This window comes from Montipora foliosa, chromosome 6, assembly GCF_036669935.1.
Source record: "Montipora foliosa isolate CH-2021 chromosome 6, ASM3666993v2, whole genome shotgun sequence".
NCBI classification, from domain to species: domain Eukaryota; kingdom Metazoa; phylum Cnidaria; class Anthozoa; order Scleractinia; family Acroporidae; genus Montipora; species Montipora foliosa.
In genome coordinates, this window is record NC_090874.1 from 40,141,198 (window position 1) to 40,158,697 (window position 17,500).

At 40.1% G+C, this 17,500-nt stretch overlaps 2 protein-coding genes and 3 non-coding genes across 5 annotated transcripts in view; all 5 read left to right on the forward strand.

The window, feature by feature from the left end:
- The window catches only part of LOC138009069 (transient receptor potential cation channel subfamily A member 1 homolog), an 8,792-nt gene extending 5,038 nt beyond the window's left edge, over positions 1-3,754 (forward strand). The window contains exon 4 of the mRNA XM_068856372.1: positions 134-3,754. Coding sequence (XP_068712473.1) covers positions 134-2,278 — 2,145 coding nt within the window. The 3' untranslated portion in view covers positions 2,279-3,754. The remainder of the gene's footprint in view (positions 1-133) is intronic.
- A 596-nt stretch (positions 3,755-4,350) lies between these two features.
- On the forward strand, positions 4,351-4,424 carry Trnaa-agc (transfer RNA alanine (anticodon AGC)). The gene has a single exon. It is a non-coding gene; the product is annotated as a tRNA-Ala (tRNA).
- Positions 4,425-5,767: 1,343 nt separating this feature from the next.
- On the forward strand, positions 5,768-5,841 carry Trnaa-agc (transfer RNA alanine (anticodon AGC)). The gene has a single exon. It is a non-coding gene; the product is annotated as a tRNA-Ala (tRNA).
- A 1,343-nt stretch (positions 5,842-7,184) lies between these two features.
- Positions 7,185-7,258, forward strand: Trnaa-agc (transfer RNA alanine (anticodon AGC)). The gene has a single exon. It is a non-coding gene; the product is annotated as a tRNA-Ala (tRNA).
- Positions 7,259-16,914: 9,656 nt separating this feature from the next.
- Positions 16,915-17,500, forward strand: part of LOC138007339 (organic cation transporter protein-like) — a 36,566-nt gene continuing 35,980 nt past the window's right edge. The window contains exon 1 of the mRNA XM_068854165.1: positions 16,915-17,272. Coding sequence (XP_068710266.1) covers positions 16,985-17,272 — 288 coding nt within the window. The 5' untranslated portion in view covers positions 16,915-16,984. The remainder of the gene's footprint in view (positions 17,273-17,500) is intronic.

The following is a 17,500-nucleotide window of genomic DNA, read 5'->3' on the forward strand; positions in this document are numbered from 1 at the left end:
CAAGGCATCCGCATTTTTACACCTAATTATTGTGTTGATATACGGTAAGAATTGTAGTTCTGTGCTGGTGTCTGGCTTTTGAGTTGGTTTGGATCTCTGGAAAGTTTAATGAAACTGGTCTTTCTCTTGTTAGGCACTTCGGGCCTTGGATCAGTTCCACATCACGGACAGATCACACCGCAAGCAGCGATACTATCTCAATTTCCTCGAGTATTGCGATCCACCAGAAACGAAAAATCGCTCGGTCCTCACCTCCCCTTTGCAAACAGTTGTGGAAATGAACTGCTTCGAACTAATTATGCATCCAATCTTTCAACGACTGATCGAGACCAAATGGAATTTTTTTGGTGTGAGAGTATGGGTTGGAATTTTTCTTAACGTGTTACTCACTGTGTCATACACAGTTCTGGGAATTACTCATCCGAACGACATTATGAATTACTACTCTCCCTTGAAAGAGAATTTCTGGCGAATACTCCTGGATGCGCTGGTTGTTTTTTTGACGTTCAACGAAATTAGGAAAGAGGTGAAAGAGTTCTACCAGTCCAGAAGAGAAAACAAAAAGTTCATCTCCTGGAGAAAAAAGGAAGTTAAACGTGATTTAGAATACTCTCACCCACGATGGACCCAAGAAAGAACGTTTATAAAGCAACACGTCCGGGAGATAAAGGAACGCAAAAGGTTCTATTTTCAAGACAGGTGGAATTACTTTGACTGGCTGACTTATTTGATGCTAATTATCGTTATTATACTACACATTATCAATGTCGTTGTCCAAAACAACAATTATAATGATGTTTTCATTCGAATTCTCGCATGCTCCATCATATTTGTGTGGATCCGTCTCCTTAAGTTCGCTAGACCCTTTCCGACCCAAGGTCCATTTGTGGTAATCTTGGATAACATACTTGGCGACACTTTCAGATGGGCTTTCGTGATTGCCATGTTTTACATTCCTTATGCTGTTGCCTTCTGGATGTTGTTTGGTGAACGTTCGAAACATCCTGTCAAGGGTTACGACAAACCGTACCACTTGATTTACACTGTCATTCGATATCCCCTCGTAGACAATTATGGCTTCGATGCATTGGAGGCAAAGGCTCCGATCATGGCTCGTGTACTCTGTGGATCGTTTCTCATCCTTACTGCAATCGTTCTAATGAACTTGTACATCGCTCTGCTGTCAAATACTTTTCAACGTGTCTATGACAATGCACGCGCTACGGCGGCCATGCAGCGCGCCCGTCTATTGCAAGATCTGGAGCAGGATGCATCCGACAAGACAGTTAAACGCTATCGAGAACACATCCGAACCAAGTGTAGCCCAGAAGGGAGTGACTACCATGTTATCATATCTGACGAGGAAGATCAAAACAGGAAACAAAAGGAAAAGATTGCTTTGGTCCATACGATTGTCAGTGATCGTCTTGGAGGCAAGAAGTTTGGAAAAGTCCAAAAGAGTGAGTTCGATACAGTGTTGGAAGACATAGAGCTCTTGAAACGATCCCAAAATGAGGTGCAAAAATCACTGGATCGCCTTCACGTTCGGCTTGAAGAAATTGGAAGTCTCAACGCCATTATCTACGAAGAAATAACTAAGGTGATGCAAAACAGTAAGGAGCAGGTGTCATCGATTGCCATTGTCAATAAAGATGTTGCCAACCTGAAGGATAACATGGAGGAAAAGTTTCAAGGTCTTGCAACCGGTGTCGATTTAAAATTCGGAACTCTCGAGACGGAGTCCAAGGCAAAAAGCAGTGCTCTCGAGAGTAATCTAAATGAAAGGTTTGACCAAATGGAAGTCAAGATGGAGGACGCTGGCACCAGTTACTATAAACTTGTAGACGAGATAAGGGAACGCTTGAGTGAAATAACTGAACGCATGAGTGAACATGAACGCTTTAGTAAATTTGAACAAGAAATGACTGCTAGAATAGAGGGTCTGGAGTCTTATGTAGTTAGTCTTGAAGAAGACAAAATCAAGGGAAAAAGAGAGCGGAAACCAAGTCCTCTCCCAAGATTAAAATCTAGCGTCACTCGCTCTCAAACTGTTGAAGGAAAAGGAAGATCGTTGAACGAAGCTGCTTTTTCATCTGGTCAAGTCCTTTCAGATGGCACCACGTTGTCAAATCTTAGTATGGATGAAAGGCACTCAGCAGAGAAACAGCGACAAAGAACAATCACCTTGTCAGGCCAAGCAGCAAGAGATGAGTATATTGCCAGACTAAAGGAAAGTCACACAAAAAGTGTAGAAGGAGAGAAAAGCAATGAGAATTGATTGCTGATCAGATGACATAACGCTACCTCGAACAGTTTCCCTGCATCCTGATCGTGAATAAAAGCCCCCATGGTCATTAAACACAGATACTATTTACGTTCCCATGGATCAAGGAATTTTGGTGGTTTAAACTGTAACCCTTTCAGGGATTGAAAGCGATTTAAACATGACAGCTGATCATGAGATAAAGTAAAATAAACTAAAGAAAAATTTGCCTCAAGATCTCAGAAGATCACCTTAAAAGAAATTGTAAAATGGTATAGAACAAAATGTCACAGAAGCTAAGTACCACGATTAGCATGTATCCATTTATGTGTACACAAACGCCAACATTGAATCTGGCTTTCGATTGGATTCTCTATACGAATATAAGAAGGTGATTTCATCAAAGAATGTCATCTTTTAGGGATCTTTGGTGTACATTTTGGTAAAGCCAAATATTTACAACCGAGTTTCTAGGTACTTGAGTACATAATTGAGATATACAACGCCATCAGGCTTTACTGGTGTTGGTTGTAGTAATTAAAAGGGATTCTAAAATAAAAATTAAACTCTATTAATGTAGGACTGTTGAAACTTCGCGGGAAATCACGTAGTGAACGGACATAAGTGATTATTTCCCGAAGTTTCAAGTTTTTATTTCTCTGAAGTTTAAATGGCCGAAAAACAGAAATATTTATGAAGTTACCTTGCCCCGTTTACTAGGGGTAAAACAAAGGCTAACGAATTAAACTTAGCCTCAATCTATAAAGTCGACTGAGTTTAACTATAAATTTATTGTCCTTTTAGTATTCACTCGTTTACATCGGGTGTGCAAAGAGCTACTCTGAACACCTAGAAGGAAACTCTTATTTTTACGACAGATTCTCTGCGCTACGATTGGTTCAAACGGATAAAGCTGTCATGTCAATCATATCTGACAAGTCTTAAAAAAAACACACCTGGAAATTGTCCCTAAATATTGACAACTTTTGTCTGTAAAAGCAAAACAATAACATAGTCTCCGACACACCGTGCAAATTGTATCCTTGACTGCTTTCCTTACGTTTAGCATCTAATGACGAGTTAGGAAAAAAACAGAAACTCGCTGCACGGAAATGTGAGCCTTAAGTCTGGTTTTCACTTGCGATGCAAGCTCAAGCAAAAGCCCAAGCATAAGCAGCTTATGCTAGTGAAAACGCGTCTGGCCAATTAAAGCACTCGATCCAGATTCCCTATGTCTGAGCATTTGAACAAAATGGCGGTTTCCGTGGTTGATTTTGTTGCTTATGTCGACGTTCGTTTTCACTAGCATGAGTTAATTATTCTCGTGCTTGTGCTGGCGTCGCTAGAGAACACCAGGCTTAAAATTAAGAGTAGTGTTGCAAATAGACCTCTCATAATGGCGGCCAAATAAAATATTCTTGTTTTAATGCAAGAAGCCTTTCTAGCCTCGCTACGGCGAGCAAATTTCAAAACAACATTTGTTTCAAAATGAGGGCAGTAGGTCTAATTAACATAAGTACAAAAAAATGTAAAGGAGGTCGCCATTTATGAAAATGGTCTATAAGTTGACTTCAACCAGATTTATTGCTGCGGAGGGAGCGAAACGGACAGCGACATAATCAGAATTTAAAACAAATATTACGTTACAGAGACTAACACATATCGTGCATTTTACCTTTCGACACACCCATCCGAAAAATTGATTTTTGCCCTGAGCGGGACTCGAACCCACGTCTCCCTGATTACTAGTCGGGCATGCTAAGCCACTACACCATCAAGGCCACCACGCTGGCAACGCAGCAGATTAATGGGGCGACTTAAGCAACGTGGGGATTCCTAGGGCCCAACTTTTCTTCACTTGAGTGTATATCTTTGCCTCTATAACCCCAGACAGGGCTTAGAACACAAGTGAGAGATTTCGAGGCAATGAAAGGTCTAGACTACGTTACAGAGACTAACACATATCGTGCATTTTACCTTTCGACACACCCATCCGAAAAATTGGTTTTTGCCCTGAGCGGAACTCGAATAGGAATCCCCACGTTGCTAAAGTCGCCCCATTAATCTGCTGCGTTGCCAGCGTGGTGGCCTTGATGGTGTAGTGGCTTAGCATGCCCGACTAGCAATCAGAGAGACGTGGGTTCGAGTCCCGCTCAGGGCAAAAACCAATTTTTCGGATGGGTGTGTCGAAAGGTAAAATGCACGATATGTGTTAGTCTCTGTAACGTAGTCTATACCTTTCATTGCCTCGAAATCTCTCACTTGTGGGAAAACAAATATTGATTTGTTAAATCTCGAGGTTTTTGATTTTGCTGGCTTTTTTATATAATGCATCGCGCTTTTAACCGGAATGCACTGCGCAGCGACAAGAATGCATTACTTTGAGCGGGAGACACAAAGCACAATGACTTCTAAATTGTAAATATTTTGAGATTTAAATCCTATCTTGTACTTAAGCCAATCAGTTCAGATCCATCTCTGGCCAACGCGACATATATAGGCCAAGCTCCAATGTGGTTAGTGCACACAGTAGATAGTTCCTTCTTGTACACTACCCGCTCAAACAACCGCATGATTATATTTGTCAGAGAAATTGGCCTTAGCTGGTTATGGGAACTAAATGGAAGTTTTAGGAGCTGGTCTAATATTCGTCTAAGCATTTGAACAAAATGGCGGTTTCCGTGGTTGATTTTGTTGCTTATGTCGACGTTCGTTTTCACTAGCATGAGTTAATTATTCTCGTGCTTGTGCTGGCGTCGCTAGAGAACACCAGGCTTAAAATTAAGAGTAGTGTTGCAAATAGACCTCTCATAATGGCGGCCAAATAAAATATTCTTGTTTTAATGCAAGAAGCCTTTCTAGCCTCGCTACGGCGAGCAAATTTCAAAACAACATTTGTTTCAAAATGAGGGCAGTAGGTCTAATTAACATAAGTACAAAAAAATGTAAAGGAGGTCGCCATTTATGAAAATGGTCTATAAGTTGACTTCAACCAGATTTATTGCTGCGGAGGGAGCGAAACGGACAGCGACATAATCAGAATTTAAAACAAATATTACGTTACAGAGACTAACACATATCGTGCATTTTACCTTTCGACACACCCATCCGAAAAATTGATTTTTGCCCTGAGCGGGACTCGAACCCACGTCTCCCTGATTACTAGTCGGGCATGCTAAGCCACTACACCATCAAGGCCACCACGCTGGCAACGCAGCAGATTAATGGGGCGACTTAAGCAACGTGGGGATTCCTAGGGCCCAACTTTTCTTCACTTGAGTGTATATCTTTGCCTCTATAACCCCAGACAGGGCTTAGAACACAAGTGAGAGATTTCGAGGCAATGAAAGGTCTAGACTACGTTACAGAGACTAACACATATCGTGCATTTTACCTTTCGACACACCCATCCGAAAAATTGGTTTTTGCCCTGAGCGGAACTCGAATAGGAATCCCCACGTTGCTAAAGTCGCCCCATTAATCTGCTGCGTTGCCAGCGTGGTGGCCTTGATGGTGTAGTGGCTTAGCATGCCCGACTAGCAATCAGAGAGACGTGGGTTCGAGTCCCGCTCAGGGCAAAAACCAATTTTTCGGATGGGTGTGTCGAAAGGTAAAATGCACGATATGTGTTAGTCTCTGTAACGTAGTCTATACCTTTCATTGCCTCGAAATCTCTCACTTGTGGGAAAACAAATATTGATTTGTTAAATCTCGAGGTTTTTGATTTTGCTGGCTTTTTTATATAATGCATCGCGCTTTTAACCGGAATGCACTGCGCAGCGACAAGAATGCATTACTTTGAGCGGGAGACACAAAGCACAATGACTTCTAAATTGTAAATATTTTGAGATTTAAATCCTATCTTGTACTTAAGCCAATCAGTTCAGATCCATCTCTGGCCAACGCGACATATATAGGCCAAGCTCCAATGTGGTTAGTGCACACAGTAGATAGTTCCTTCTTGTACACTACCCGCTCAAACAACCGCATGATTATATTTGTCAGAGAAATTGGCCTTAGCTGGTTATGGGAACTAAATGGAAGTTTTAGGAGCTGGTCTAATATTCGTCTAAGCATTTGAACAAAATGGCGGTTTCCGTGGTTGATTTTGTTGCTTATGTCGACGTTCGTTTTCACTAGCATGAGTTAATTATTCTCGTGCTTGTGCTGGCGTCGCTAGAGAACACCAGGCTTAAAATTAAGAGTAGTGTTGCAAATAGACCTCTCATAATGGCGGCCAAATAAAATATTCTTGTTTTAATGCAAGAAGCCTTTCTAGCCTCGCTACGGCGAGCAAATTTCAAAACAACATTTGTTTCAAAATGAGGGCAGTAGGTCTAATTAACATAAGTACAAAAAAATGTAAAGGAGGTCGCCATTTATGAAAATGGTCTATAAGTTGACTTCAACCAGATTTATTGCTGCGGAGGGAGCGAAACGGACAGCGACATAATCAGAATTTAAAACAAATATTACGTTACAGAGACTAACACATATCGTGCATTTTACCTTTCGACACACCCATCCGAAAAATTGATTTTTGCCCTGAGCGGGACTCGAACCCACGTCTCCCTGATTACTAGTCGGGCATGCTAAGCCACTACACCATCAAGGCCACCACGCTGGCAACGCAGCAGATTAATGGGGCGACTTAAGCAACGTGGGGATTCCTAGGGCCCAACTTTTCTTCACTTGAGTGTATATCTTTGCCTCTATAACCCCAGACAGGGCTTAGAACAAAAGTGAGAGATTTCGAGGCAATGAAAGGTCTAGACTACGTTACAGAGACTAACACATATCGTGCATTTTACCTTTCGACACACCCATCCGAAAAATTGGTTTTTGCCCTGAGCGGAACTCGAATAGGAATCCCCACGTTGCTAAAGTCGCCCCATTAATCTGCTGCGTTGCCAGCGTGGTGGCCTTGATGGTGTAGTGGCTTAGCATGCCCGACTAGCAATCAGGGAGACGTGGGTTCGAGTCCCGCTCAGGGCAAAAACCAATTTTTCGGATGGGTGTGTCGAAAGGTAAAATGCACGATATGTGTTAGTCTCTGTAACGTAGTCTATACCTTTCATTGCCTCGAAATCTCTCACTTGTGGGAAAACAAATATTGATTTGTTAAATCTCGAGGTTTTTGATTTTGCTGGCTTTTTTATATAATGCATCGCGCTTTTAACCGGAATGCACTGCGCAGCGACAAGAATGCATTACTTTGAGCGGGAGACACAAAGCACAATGACTTCTAAATTGTAAATATTTTGAGATTTAAATCCTATCTTGTACTTAAGCCAATCAGTTCAGATCCATCCCTGGCCAACGCGACATATATAGGCCAAGCTCCAATGTGGTTAGTGCACACAGTAGATAGTTCCTTCTTGTACACTACCCGCTCAAGCGACCGCATGATTATATTTGTCAGAGAAATTGGCCTTAGCTGGTTATGGGAACTAAATGGAAGTTTTAGGAGCTGGTCTAATATTCGTTTCCCTCCATGACAATGGAACTGTTTGTTGCAAAGGGGAGGCACTAAATACATCAGTTATAACTGGAGCCAGGTGGTACCCAAAGTCACGAAAGAGCCAGTAGGGGAGATCATCAGGGCCCGAGGCAGTCCTTTTAATATTAATTGGAGCATGTGTGACCTCACGCACAGTGATGGTAGGTACCCTTGTGCCCTCAGGGATATTAAACATCTCAGGGGGGGGGGGGGGGTAGTCGGGATCTGTGTTTATCTCGCGGAAGTATTCATTGATACTAGTAGGATGATAGAGATTATTGACGGACAAACTGACTTTCTCCCAGTGATAGAGTTAATGGTAGACCACCATGATCTTGTCCCTTATTATGCCTGTTCGATTCTTGTTTAACAGTCTGAAGTTGGTTTTCCCTAATCAGCTTGTTAATTCTCTCCTGAAGTATAGTAGCATTGGGGTTTTGTTCTTGTCCCCCTTTCTGAAGAAGTGCTTGCCTGCGTTTTAGAAGGTGTTTTACTAAAGGTCACATGAAAGGTGGGTCCCTGGACTGACGAAATTTGCAAGTTCTTGGCCATAAAGAGGTCTCTTAAAGGCAAAGCTATGTGGCCATGTAAAAACAGAATGCAAAGGTCAGATTGATATGGGTGCTTATCGAGACAATTTTTGCAAGGATTTAATCTAAGAAACGCGATAAGATAGGTACTCATTGATGTGACGTAATAGGTCACCATGGCAACAAAAGAGCCATCTAAAATTTGGATCTAAAATGCCTTTTTTTTTTAATCACTTATGTCTGAAAAACCATTACACTGAACCCAAATTTCATTGCTGGGAAGAGATTAGCAGACTAAGATAAATCTATCGGTGAAGTTAAAAAACAATCTCCGGAGTGGATTCATAGCCACCTTCACAATTGAAAAAATTTGGCTCTCAACCGCTCCAGAGAATTTTTTCGAAACAGTGACTTTTATTCCAAAGAAATAAGACACAAAGAACTATTGTCTGCAACATGGGGGATATCTCTTTTTGGCTGGTTTTTTTTCTTGCTTTCGTGTAGCTGTAAGTTAATTAGTCAATATCAAAAATACCACAATACTCTTTGTTCACGGTCCCTCCAAGATTTTGCAAAAGCATTGTTTTTATTTTCTTTTGGGACTTGTAATGGTCCCAAGAGAAACTGGAAACATTGCTTATACAAAATTTTGGAGGGACAATAGAGAATATTACGGCATTTTTGGTATTGGCTAATTTGTATTGTACATATAAGCATATAGAAATGAAAGGATAGGCCATGACTTGTTAGTGGAGAAGTGTACAACAGATACAAAATTAATTAAGTGAAGCTATGATCCTCGCAGTTATGAACGCAATTTTAGCAATTGCGTGGAGAAGCCTAAAAAATTCAGGACTTCAACGGGGTTTGAACCCATGACCTCTCGATGCCGGTGCGACGGTCTACCCACCGAAGCCACTGTTGTTGGGAGCTGGTCATTTGTGGATTCAAATGTTCCGGTGATGAATGAATCAACGAACGAAAACAAGCTGCTTGCGATCTTGAAGATAAGACCTGAACCACTTCAATGCATTACCTTTAATCTGAAGCCTCGATAATAATAAGCTGTGATCAACCGTGTCGAATGCGGCTGAGAGGTCAAGGAAGAGCAATATGACACACTGGTTCCTATCAATGGCAGACAGACGAGTCTCAGATCAGAAAGCTAGAACATTCTAAATCGGATTGACTTTAGATGCAGAAGTAGAATTAATTTAGGAACAAGACGCCTAAGAGCGTTCCCGTGGGATGCACAAACAGTTAATTAAACAAATTGTCCTGTTATAGCAAACCACCATGCTTAGCCAGAGCGAAGAAATCACGGGTAAAATTTGGAAAGTGGCGAACGTTTATCAGACAGAAAATCCTGTAACTTTAAGTAGCTGCTACTTGTTGTACTAAAGAGAAATGAAGGTTGTCTATTAATTGAAACAAGCAAATTTGCTAACGGAAACACCCAGTACAGCAGCGATCAGAATTTACTTTTACTAAAGATTATCGAGGAATGTCAGGATATTAAGCAAAATTTAATTATAATTCTTAAAAAATCGAATGTATAATAATAATAATAATAATGGTTTATTGAATAGTACACATATTGGCACCTAAAAGATGAATTACAATGTGGTATATAAATAATTGAAAAATATAAAAATATTGTAAAATTTACATGCTTTTTGATAGGGACTGGGATTACATCGTATATTTTATAAATTTATATTACAATTCATTTACTATAAAAATTTCCTAAATATAAAAGCTATCTAATACAGTAACTAATACATTTTGGCCATAGCCGGAAAAAAACTCTTACCAAACCGGTTTGTCCTAAATTTAAAGCGGCTAGAAGTATTGCTGTTCCTTAAGTGATGCGAGTGGCGCCGCGTACGCATAGGGGGGAGAAGGCGGTGCAGCTGGCATTCCGGGTCGGCACTGATGTTTTGCTAAACCCTCTGGCAGAGATGGTCACGCCTCATTTCAAGACTTGTCACGTTAGCCTGTGGGAGGGCCTGTTCATATTTTAGGCCGGGGAATAGGATACGCAGGGCCCTCTTCTGTATCCTTTCAATCTGGTCTACTAGATATCGCAGGAGACTTGTCGCCCAGACGACGCAGGAATACTCGAGGACGGAGCAAACCAAGGCGTTATAAACGCAAATGAGGTCCATAGAGGGGACCCCAGAGTGCTTCAAAACCCTTAGGATGTGAAAGCGCTTTGACGCCTTGGTAATAATTTCATTGGTGTTCTTCTTCCACTTGAGAGTGTCGCACAATGTTAGACCAAGTACTTTATGACAGGACACCCTTTCTAACGGCCGCCATTAGGTCCCAGTCCCAGTATGAATTTGTGAAGGGTGTTGCATGCTTTTCTTGTTGGATTTGGTGATGTTGTGTGCATAACATTGGTCTGCGTCTTCATAATTTTGGACTGAGAATTTGTATCATTGGTTATTAATTGGTGTTTTCTTTGTACACTGTAAGCAGAGTTTGGAATATTATGGTAATGTACACAGGTTTGCTGTATGGCCACCACTGTACACAAATAAATAATAAATTATTATAATCCCTTTCATTCAAAGTGAACAGAACTGAAAAGTAGATATTAGAATTAAAATTAGAGCTACACTACACATAAGCGGCCATAAGCCTGGACGCATTACAAGAATAAGAATTGTAAGTATGAACTCAGAGAGCAAAAGCTGAAGAATATTGAACATATTCAATTTTCGTATTCCTGACATTCGTATGTTTTCCCAGTTCACACCAACAAATTCTCATGACGTATGTCAAATGTGAACCAGTCTTAAGTTACAAAATGATGAAAGTAAAGTTTCAAACTGACCTAAAGTGGTTTCCTTGCATGTAAGTATTCACAGTATTTGCAAGACAGTGAATTAAGTTTTCAAGATCAACTTCAGTGTCTACTAACCAAAGCTGCATTCTTTGTGCTTGCAAAATTAATTTCTTCAACCAGGAACAAATGTTATTATCCACTGCTGCGAAAACAGTCTCACAGAACAGAACTGTTTTGTTGAAACATAACAAAATTAAACCTTGTTTTTGCTCCTTAAATAAATTCTCACAATTCTCAAAGATCGACTGTAACTTCTTGATCAATTCTAGTCATTGACCAAATGTTTCCAATAATTGACCTTGCATTCCTTTCTAATTCTTGTCTAATGCGAGATAATATAAAACAATAACTTAAGGTTCCACCCATGATAACAACATAAGCGCTTTCTATAACTTCAACATTAACTGGGCCTATCCGATAGAAAATTAAATCAATGCAATTAAGAATGTCCCCCGGGGAATTTCCATGCACACTGAAACGTTTAACAATAGATCGTTTCATTGTCACTGTCATGCAACAAAAAAATAATTCGCAATCGTTCAATGAAAAAGGCCAAGAACATGGAAAATTGTAAGAAACGGGAAATCGACGAAAACATCTGGGCCCAGTTGTTCGAAAGCAGATTAACTTAATCCAGGATTAGCATAAACTTTGGTTTCATGTTTTTAACAATTCGGTGAAAATTTCTTTTGCTTATTTATGTTTTTCAAGATTGCCTTCTTGTAATGTAATGTTTTGCCGAATATCAGCGTTGAGCAGCATTTGGAAGTAGAGAAATAAACTCCTTGGTAAATTTTTAATCTGGGATTAACGTTAATCTGCTTTTGAACATCCGGGCCCTGGGCCCGGGTGTTCGAAAGCCGGTTAACCTAATCCAGGATTAGGGTGAACTTTGGTTTCATTTTTTTCAACTTTTTGGTGAAAATTTCTTTTGCTTATTTTTGTTTTTCAAGATTGACTTCCTCTAATGTTAAGTCTTGCCGAATATCAGCGTGGAACAGCATTTGGGAGTAGAGAAATAAACTCCTTGGTTAATTTTTAATCTGCGATTAGCGTTAATCGGCTTTTGAACAAATGGGCCCTGAAGTTCATTTTGCGATGAAAGAGCTTACTTTTCGCTCACGAGATAACAACCTCGTTTCCAGGATCTCTCTTGTAATCTCTTGTCATCTTCTCTTCGCCGGCTACAAGAGAGACCCTGGAAACGAGGTTGAGGAGATAAAATACATTTGTATGAATACGCCTCTCCTAATGTACCTGAAAGCCTCAAACTTCTGAGATTCACAGGGATAGCATTGTCAAGGTATAGTTAAGTTCGCGCTCTGCAAACTAAACTTCTATCTGCATCTGTTCCATCAAATTAATGCCTCGTCCACTCCATGAATGTGCCCAACAATCACGCAAAATGTTATAAATTCAATGCAAAAACCAGTTTCGTAACAACAACCACTTTGATGACGCAATAACATCTCAGTCCGAGTTCAAACAGCGGGTCAGGTCTGGCAAAAATCTTTTCATGTCGCTTTCCGCGGGATAGGGCAATTTAAAGAAAATGCAATTTGCATTTACGAAGAAGAAAAACAAAAAAAAAACAAGAACAAAAAGTCAACAAAACAGGATCCTACGTGCCGTCAGCCATCCATATAGCAACCCCAGCCAACAGGGCTTAATGTGTGAAGTATAAAGTGTGAAACACAAGCACGTGGCTAATTGCCATGTCTGACTACGATGAAGAAAAAGAAAAAACCTTAAATAACAATGACCACAACTAGGTTTTCTGAGCCCGCGAGACTGAGCACCCCCAGAAAACCATTGTTTTAATGAAAACCACTGGTAAGCAACCTGGTTCTGGTCATTGCTGTCTAAGGTCTTCCGAAGAAAAATTTTATACCGTTGAGCCGCCTGTTACACAGGCACCCCACGGAAAAACGTAAATCGGTTATCTGGGAGTATTTCATTTGCTTTCATGTTTTTCTCAGAAATGAGTAAGTAAGTAAGTAAAGCCTTTATTTTAACTAGTGTCTATGTGTTTATCTCAGATGGACTAATTGGGGACACTAATAAAACGTATGGTACTTATAGAATTTGTCTTAATGAGTATAAGAGATCCTATGTTAGCTTATGTACAAAATAAAATTGTAAAAAATAAAAAAAATGAAAATAAAAATAAAATGATTCTATTAGCTACGAAGGCTACAGCAGTTGCTATTGTTAGTTAAAATGTCTGCAAGGTTCAGTTTCCTTATTTGTGTGTAGTTCTAAAACGTAATACGAAGTCAATGAAAATAATTCCGAAGCGAGTGTGTAGAAGCTTTGCGGACAAATTAATAAATCGGAAACGCAATCAGGTACGAGGCCATGTTTGACTTTGTACAGTAAGTGCTGTGATATCTTGAAGCCGTCTGTTATATAAAGAACGTAAACATAAAAGATTTATACACTAGTAACTTAGCCTTACAGGGTATTAAGTTTCGAAGACGAGAGAGTACTCCGACTTTTTGGCTTGCCTTAGTACATAATTCTTGCTATAAATATGCTCAGTAAAGTTGAGATTATCATCTATGTGAACTCCCAATAGTTTGCTTAATTCTGTGTTCGCAATGTCTAGACCGTTTATATTCAGCATCTTGTCACTCTTGTCCTTATTGAATTTCCATGCATTAATGTCTCGTGACTGAAACTTGTCTGGATCAGCCAGTAGAAAAATATTTGTATACCACGACACTGCTTAATTGTTGGCCATGAATTTTCATTCTGCTTCCTACTGTTTCATGGTCCCTTCCTTTGACGCACTTTTGATGTTCATCAGCATACATAGTTAAATTTAAAATAATTCTGTTCGGAGAAAATCAAAGGAAATTTGGAGTATTTGAGTATGGCCATGCAAAACATTTGTATAGAACCTGAATAGTAGTCACATATTTTAAGGTGTAGTAAGCATGACGAGGTTCGCAGATGTTCAAATGTGAATAAATGTGCGTCAGTTAAATAAATAAACAAGTAAATATAGCTGGACGCGACTGTCGGACTTTGAAACCCTTCCACTGGCCTTATCTGGTCATTGTGAAAATCGGAAAAAAAATAATAACATTGCTACGGGTGACAAGGCTTTAGAGATTTCGCTGACGCATCCATAACACACCTAATTCCAAAATGGTCATTTTAGTATTCCTTTGTTTCTTTGCAAATTGGCCGTTTGGTCCTCGCTTTCAAACGTAATGATCCCAAAGAATATTTAACCTTGAACGAGGACAAAAAGGGCTAAATTCTTTTAGAATACGAAAATGGTAGCCTGATTCAAACCGGGTCCAGGTCGCTCGTGTCACGCACTCCCTGCGTGACACGAGCCACCTTGGCCGTCTGAGAATCAGGTTACTAAATTGGGCGTGTACTAAAAACTAAACCACCGGAACTGCCGAAACCATCGAAACACCGGAACGAAACCACCGGAACCATCGAAACAACCGCAAATTCAGTTTCCACCATAAAATATCTCTGCAAATGCAAGTACATTTTTGTTTGTTCCTTTAGTCTTTGCACTGTCGTTTTCACGCCAAGCGCTTCAAATTTTCAGGAATCTCAAAGCCTTCGGTGACCGGAAGTGCAATTGCGCTTGGTCTCGTGTTCTGATGTGCAGACCCTTTACATCGCGTGACAGTTAATTTGAGGTAGTAAATCGACAAATAATGAAAAAAATAAAGCAATCCTCTGGTTTCATTCTTTGTATGTGCTTGATGAATGTGCAAGGATTGTGAATAAAGAACAACTGAAACAAGAAACTCGAAGCTTCAGAGAGTGACTGGAAAATAATTGTTTGGAATGATAAAAAGATTCGAATAGACAATAAGCCGGTGTACTATAAAAATTATTTTCTGCAATGGGCGGACCTCCGTAATTCTGTGTCTTCTCATTTAAAAGAAATCAGCCTAGATAGATTAACCATATCCCCATCACTTATAATTGGAAATAAAATTTTCGATATTAAAGACAAAAAATCAAAAGATTATTACTTGCTGCTGGTCTCAAGAAAAGCTCAACCTCCTAAATTATCCGCAAATTTGAAGAGTGATTTTAATTTCACAACCCAACAATTTAAAGGAATCTTCTCGTTACCACATTTGGTTGCACTTGAGTCATATGTTAAGGCCTTCCAATACAAAGTAATTAATTCTATTCTTTACACTAACAGCAAACTATGCAAAATTGGATTTAGAATAATTAATGATGCGTGTACTTTTTATAATGGTGAACCTCGCTCCAAAACGTTCTGGACTGATTTCGAATCGTGCTGGTACCTTCTATCTAATCAGCCAATCCATCTTTCTGCGCAAAACGTTTTATTTGGAGTTTTATCAAAACAATGCCCTTTATCAAATTTATTAAACTATTTCATAGTAATTTGAAAATTATTTTTGTGGGACTGCAGAAGAAGCCAAACACTTCCTAAAATTCAAGGACTGCAATCGAAACTTCAGATTAAATATGAAACTGAAACTGTTTTGATGTAAGAATATGAATATAATTAGGATCTGTAATCGTATTATTTTGTAAGTAGTGTATAAATTGGTATCGCAAGTTATTAAGTATGGGTTATTGACCAAGCGTGAGGTCAAATGACTGGATATTGGCCAAGTTCTTTTTTTGCGTGTTTATGGACCGAGACGAAGTCGAGGTCCATAAACACGCAAAAAAAGAACGAGGCCAATATCCAGTCATCTTGACCGAACAATCTTGGTCAATAAAGGATTTATTATATGACTTAAAACACCACAAAATGATCTTTGATCTTGCGGGACCAAGCGGGAAATCCCGAGCGGGCAGTATCGCTCCGTCTTGCCCGCTCGGGTAGCCAATCAGAGCGCGCGATTTGGTTCATCTTGCCCGCTCACGGAGCTAGTCATGTAATAAGAACTAAATATTGTTTAGCAGAGTGCTACTTACAATAACACAATTACAATACTTACCTGTAATTGTAATTGCACTGTATTGTAAGTAGTGCGTAAGTGATTCAATTGTTAAATAGTTTTGATGCTAATGTAATGGATTTTAGTAGTTGTAGATTGTGTAACTAGATGTACCAGTGTTGTAAGTAGTGTAAATCACAATTTTAAAAAAGGAAAAAAAAAAAGAGAAACTGTAAGCGACAATCCGCCGGGACGTCGAGTCTCGGTGGTGTTATTGACTCTGTTACGATGGTTTTGTTCGAAATTTTAGAGCTGTTTCGAGCGTTCCGGTGGTTGCGTTCGGTGTCTGGATTGTTTCGTTGGTTTCGTTTCGGTGTTTCAATGGTTTCGTTCCGGTGTTCAATCTCGTACCCAGAAAATGAAAATGGAAAATGGAGTCCGGGCGCTCACCCGCTGAACTCTGGGTACGAGATTGTCCGGTGTTTCGATAGTTTCAGCGGTTCCGGTTGTTTCGGTGGTTTCGTTTCGGTGTGTCAGGGTTCAGTACATGCCCTCTTTGGAACAATGCGTATACTGCATCCGACAGCGATCCAATCAAACGAGAGCTTGTAATGAGCCGACGTGCTTGACGGGGTTTCTAACCAAGAGCTTTCTTTGCCCTTCGCTCTAAAAAGAGCCTGACTTCGTTTCTTTTCATTGGGGGAGTGTAGAAAACGTTTGCTTGCGTAATTGAAGCTTAAGGTCACGTTCCTAATACATATGGAACTTGAGACTCTTTCGTTTTGTTTGTACAGTGACAGTTGATTGATTAATTTAGTTATTCTCATATTACCTGTATCTAGATAAGCGATTACACATTAACACCACACAATAAAAACGAGTTGCAATTACGTCTACGCTTGGTTTATTATAAGGTCTATTTGCAGCTAAATCATGGCTCTTTCAGTGGATGATGTAATGGAAGAGATTGGCAGCTTGCAACGGTATCAGTACAGACTTCTTTTCGTCTTTGGCTTTATGAAGATATTTGGTGACGCATTCCAGATTATGATTCCAACATTTTTGAGCGTTGAGCCGCCATGGCGTTGCAAAGATAACAGTACTGTGTGCAACATCACAGGAATCTTCAAACCAGGAGACGACAGTTACAATTATCGCTGTGCGATTCCACGAGATCAGTGGGAGTTTGACACAAGGGAACTGAATTCTGTCGTGACCGAGGTGAGGTCGAGAATTAATAATATAACAATAATCAAGTGAAGCCATGATCTTCGCAGTTATGAGAGCAATTTTTGCAATTGCGTAGAGAAGCCTGAAAAATTCAGGACTTCAACGGGGTTTGGACCCGTGACCTCGCGATTCCGGTGCGACGCTCTAACCAACTGAGCTATGAAGCCACTGACGTTGGCAGGTTAGGGCGTCGTACCGGAATCGCGAGGTCACGGCTTG